This window comes from Geospiza fortis, unplaced genomic scaffold (assembly GCF_000277835.1).
Source record: "Geospiza fortis unplaced genomic scaffold, GeoFor_1.0 scaffold92, whole genome shotgun sequence".
NCBI classification, from domain to species: Eukaryota; Metazoa; Chordata; class Aves; order Passeriformes; family Thraupidae; genus Geospiza; species Geospiza fortis.
In genome coordinates this window covers 2,074,965-2,080,873 of record NW_005054389.1, presented here as the reverse complement: position 1 = coordinate 2,080,873, position 5,909 = coordinate 2,074,965, and the positions used below count along the sequence as shown (strand labels likewise).

Genomic DNA, 5,909 nt, shown 5'->3' with positions numbered 1-5,909 from the left:
CCTACACAATTAATTAATTCTCTGCTCTAAATCAAGTGCTACTGGACAACCCAGCAGTACAAATCAGACCAGAACAAAGCACAGGTTTCTGCCAAAACAGCCAAAGCACAGAGCAGCAAGCTCATTAAAGACAAATGACCACACTGGATGAAAAAAAAAATAAAATAAGTTCCAAATTAAGCTATCAGAAACATTTGTGGAAATTTGAAGCAGGAAAGGATGTTTAGACTAGACCAGTGCATCGTATATAATTCAACACTTTGGATTTCAAGCATCTCAGAGCCTGAGAGCTTAGTTTAGTTTGTCAATGTAAAGTAAAGTTGCTTGTTACAGTCTGTATCTTCATGAGGAGGAAGCAGAGGATTCAGAATACTCATTAACCTAGCCAAAAGGCACAGCAGGAACCAACAGCTCAGCCTTGATGAAATTGATGGGAAGAACAGGAGGCCGGACATCAAAGCCTTTCCAAGCACAGTGATTCTTCAAGTCTTCAAATTAAAACTGGATACCCTTCTCAAAGACACATTACAAGGTTAGTTACAAGGTTGAGTGTGGAAAAAATTCACAAAACCATGTGACAAAAATTAAAGCAGATGATTACATAAACCGCTGAAGCCTTAAACTCCCTTAAAGTACAAGCATTCCTGTTGATTAATATTTGAATTAAGTTCAGAAACATTGACTTTTTCTGTGGTTTTTGTTTGTATTTTAAACAGCATTCAGGAAGGCCTACAACACACTCCAGTGACATTCTGTTAACAGCACATGGGTGATGTTTTTGTCTGGGAATTGGATATGCCAGTGGCTGTGTGTAAAGGGAAGCAGATGCTATTACACCTTCCTACTACTGGCTCACCAGCCATGCAGCAAAAGCAGCAGTGTTCTGACCATGCTAGCCCAAGGCAGGTAACACCAAAGGGCATTACTAAACTTTCTTTTTCCTTTACAGACATTTGTAGAAGTTCAACAGAACCTTCTTGAGAATCAGAAGGTAATGCAAAACTGAAATACCAGACAGTCATTTCCTACATGCCTGCAATTGGAAAAAACATGCCTGAAAAATTTTGGATGGAACTTCACGGTGGGTGGATTTGCTAATCTTAGCAAAAGCAGGTAAGCAAAGCATTTCTAAAATAAGTTATTTTTGAGCTATTTTCAGCTTAGTCCAGCTACAAACTGGAGCGATAAATGACACAGCAGGATACAAAAGCCCCAAGCAGGTTTCTTACACCTACAAAAGACATCACAGAACTGAGAGTATTTTTCACACAAGCAAGACCTACTTTAAAATCAAGAGTAAATAACAGATTCACAGATACATTCTGTAAAAATATTTTTGCTTTCTTGGTTTGCTTTTTACCCCTCTCTGCCACAAATTGATTTCATGGCCTTATCAGCACCTTGTAAAGGTTCCTATTTCAGTTCAGATAGACTGTCCTGCCCTTTTTCTTCTACTATTAACAGATACATTCTGTACTGGAACAGGTGCTCTGCCTTGAAATTCTGGTGCATACTCCAGAAAAGAAAAAAGCATTTTTGCAGGAGATTTTTGACAAAACAGCACACCCATTCACTTCCCCAAACTATCTGTCTAGGCTGACATTTTCCATGAAGACCCACAACAGCAGAGCTCATGCAACACACAGATCCCTCTGCACACTTCATTGAGAACAAAACGCAAAATTGTAATTATTTCCAGCATCGAAATCTGTTTGCCATTGGGAAAACTCTAACAGGTCACAATAGCACACAGGATTTTTCTGATCAGAAAGCCTGTTTGCTTTCAGGAGATGGCTCTTATTGAAAGCAACAACTTTGTTCAGGATTTAAGTAGGGGGTGAGGAAATAGGAGCTGAGTAAGGCTTTTTTTTCTATTGTTCCTCTCAACAGGTGGGAGGCTGTTCACACAGCTCTGCAGAATGGCAGAGGAGGCCAAAAAGCCAGGAAATGCAACTGCCCTCTGCCAGCACTCCAGGAATGAGAAGAGTTAAGCTGGGAGCCAAGGTGCACAGCTCAAGTTTAGCTACAGAAACAAGGGCAGCAGAGGTCTCACAGTAAAATACTGCCACTCACAACCTGCAGCAGTCCCGTGTCCCAGCGTTCCCTGGCAGCAAGTGCTGCAAGCAGGCACTACAGACAGTGAGAACTCGTGGCAAGCTCACAAAAGCCAGCATATGCCATCAGCACTTCGGATCAGACTGGCTCATCTGAATTGATGATCCTGCTGGGGATCCACACAGCACCACAAATCGGGATTTCTAGGATAATTCTCGTCCCTACAAAGCAAAATCGGGGAAAATTAAAGAGAGATGTTCTTGTAAAATGTTAGACTGCATTAAAGCTGCTACATCAGGCATTTTGGAGTGGGAACATTTTTAAATTAATGCTTCTCAAATACTTTATCTACCCCTCAGTTAAAAAACCAAGTAACAGAATAAGGCTTATTATATTTTAATTTTCTAACTCCACAGAAAATGTCTCAGTATAGCAGGTCAATTTACATGAGATAAATTACCAAATCTAACATTCTAGAGAAAGTTTGTAGCAGCCAGGGACTAAAACTCCTCTTGTTCTTAGAAGCATTCCCTTCATATGAGGCCTGCCAGTTCAAAGCAATAAGAAAGAAAACCAAAATGCTTCGAAGTATCAGCTAAAGGTTACATGGCTTTCACTGAAATAGGATGACTTGGTTACATTTAATAGTGAAGAGCAGAAAAAAAGGAGCTAAAAATCCAAATTCTACCAACTTCAAAAGAAACTTCCTGACCAATACATACCTACACCCAACTGAAGTATTTCAGCTTTTGTTACATGCAGCGACTCCTTCTTTTGAAAGGTAGTCACCCCACCACCCAGGTCTGAAGGTACTATTAAACTAGAGAAGTTGTGCTGTCCCAGGCTTAGCCCATTAAATATGACATCTCCTTGGCAGACCTTTTTCACCAAAGAACTCGGGAAATTTGCACAGGAAATCTACTTCTGGTAGTGCACACTATAACCAACACTCACTGCTTCTCATCCCAAACACACACCATCTCAGATCTTCAGGCGCCTGTTTCTTCCCAACCTAGGCACCAGCCGTTCCATTTCCTAAAAAAGACCTTGCAGAAATACACCATGAGATCATACAATTGAGATTGCTAAATACATATAAATGAACCCTCTGCAAATGGCTCGAGTGATCTTAGTAATTTCTCCTTAATATCTGATCTGAAACTGCACCTTCTGATGTAATGCACTGCCAGAGAACACTTGAAATACCCCCAGCTTTCTCCCTCTCTCACCGTTTGTTACCAATAATAGCAGGTGAGATAAAGTTATCACATATATTTACTTACAGTCACAGTCTTGCACATGAACAGCAGCAAAACTTCATTTGCATTTCAGGCTACTGGAAGCAGTACAGCTCGCACATATTTTTGGGCGTACGCTTAGTCCAAGCTGGCTTCACCAATTTCAGCTTGAAAGCAGCATTTGTTTTCACATGTTTTAGATGGGAGTACATATGAAGTCAGTGAGCACACAAGCCTGCCAAGCCAACACCTTTCTCAGTCAGTTTTCCAAGGGCAACTACTTAATGTAGGTCTCCTGTGCTTAATTAACACTTTATTTTCAACCCTATGACACAAGGGTGAACTACAAATACAACTAATAAGATCCTACGTGGCAAGCAATCTAGGTAATTCCTAAACTGACTATATCCACGCTGACACCAACAATACTGCAAGCACAAAGAGATGCCATATTAACACTTACACCAGCATGGACACAAGAGGTAGGAAGAAGACCATCACTGGCAAACTTTAAAGAGAAAATTTTCAAAATCATTAGAGACAATGGTGGGAGCTGCAGAAAGCAAAGAGTCTCTGTGGCCTTGCACTAAAAACCTCAAACGGGATCAGTGAAAGGTTTGCAGATGAAGAGCTGTGCAGTTCAAGGAGCCACCTTCACCTACAGCACACAGGTTTCGTCATTCACCTGCTATTTTGGCTACCTGTCAGGTCCATTTGTGCTTCACAGCTTGTCCTCAACTCTTGATAAAAATCAAAGCTGATTTGTGTCATTACAATGCCCGCAACAGGAAACGTACAAAGCGCCCGTCTGTCAGCACAGCAACGCTGCGAGGAGCTGGAGGGTGGAGGAGCAAACTGACAAAGGTTTAGAATCACAGTGGAGACAATCAGAACATTTTCTATTCCTCTGACATGTGAATGACACATATTTCAACACTCCAGTAAAGCTTATCTCCAGTCAGCTGCATACTAGAGCCACACCACAAAGTATTCTGACTGCAAATGTGTTTACATTATGGACTATGTAAATCACAGCACAAGGTCTCACTGGCCTGAAAAAAAGTTATGTTTTGCATTCATTTTTTCACTGCTTGCTGAATTAGAAGTGGTTTACTCAGTTGTGCACACAGTTTAGCATACCAAAGCCACAGCATCAGCTAAAGATGTCGGTTTTCCAGACAGCCTACAGGTTGCCCTTAAAGTCTAACACCTCTCCTCTCTTTATCCAAGATGTCAAAAACAGGCAGTTTCAGATTTAAGGAAAATACCTCCTTTTTATAAATTAAAATCTGATGAAAATGTAAGCTGATCAGTTCCTAGAGACACTGCCAGAACTGTAATGCACACAAGCATTTTTTCCAAGTTGTTTACAAACAATACACCTAGCAGGGGTTCAGAAAGACGCTGTGCCTTTCTAACAGGCAGAGAGAAAATGTCTGACTGACAAGGCGCCTTAGCCCCTTTCAACATTAGAAGGCACTCTGACGCTACCTAATTAAGGCACATTCTCTTCTCGTAAAGTATTAACAAAGCACACATTTCCCCGACTAGCACTATATTTGTCATCCTTGAATAAATTACTTCTGTATTGTATTTCATGCACTCTTCCGGCCCACATCCTGCTAGACGCTGAATGCTTACTACTAGGAGCAGATGAGAGGTATGCCTAGGCAAGCTCCATTTCTTGGCTAGATGGATTGACAATGGAAAAGCTGAGTATCAATAAAACAGACACTATGCTAAGAGCAAAGTACCCCTTGTGAAAAATCAGACGAGATGAGAGTGCCCACACACAGGTGGGATTGGTCTCTCCTAAAACATCTCCACCTGGACTGGCAAGGATGTTCGGGACAGTATCAGAGTTACCTTTAAGAGGTCCTTTGGCAAGTTACCCACTCTGCATGCAGGCCATGACCAACAACACCTAAATAATCCCTTTAGCCACCGAATTAGCAAAAACTCCTATAATTTAAACTCCTAACTCCCAAGCTCATACAGAAGAACAGAACAATATTTTTGTAGTATTTTGATATGCACTTTTCTGAGGATTCTTGCCTAACAGCATCACAGCAAATGGTGTTAAACTCCAAGTTATCCTCACAGTGCTCATAAACCAGGAGCTGAGCTCTTGCCGGGACAGAGTGCTGATCTACTCGCAACTATTTTTAAGAGTCTTATTTAAATGAGTTTTCAAATACCTTGAAATACAGCAGTTAACAAAACATTACAAACAAACCAGACACTTCCTCATGAGGAAGACGCTATTCCTGCAGCTCGCCGCTCTGCACAGTGGCCGAAGAGGCGACGACCGAAGAGATAATCCGTAATCTCCGCAGATTACTTAAACTCCAAGGAGCAACTATTTTTAAGAGTCTTATTTAAATGAGTTTTCAAATACCTTGAAATACAGCAGTTAACAAAACATTACAAACAAACCAGACACTTCCTCATGAGGAAGACGCTATTCCTGCAGCTCGCCGCTCTGCACAGTGGCCGAAGAGGCGACGACCGAAGAGATAATCCGTAATCTCCGCAGATTACTTAAACTCCAAGGAAATTTCTACTTTGAGAAACTTCAGGGGAACGGAGAGCATCGCGCTTCCCCTGCCCGGCCCC

The 5,909-nt window shown here is 41.4% G+C and overlaps 1 protein-coding gene across 1 annotated transcript in view; it reads right to left on the bottom strand.

Annotated features, from left to right (window-relative positions):
* CCDC6 (coiled-coil domain containing 6) overlaps positions 1 to 5,583 on the bottom strand; it is a 50,222-nt gene extending 44,639 nt beyond the window's left edge. Inside the window, exon 1 of the mRNA XM_031060711.1 lies at positions 5,530 to 5,583. Within this exon, the coding sequence (XP_030916571.1) occupies positions 5,530 to 5,544 (15 nt within the window). The 5' untranslated portion in view covers positions 5,545 to 5,583. The remainder of the gene's footprint in view (positions 1 to 5,529) is intronic.
* Positions 5,584 to 5,909: the final 326 nt, after the last annotated feature.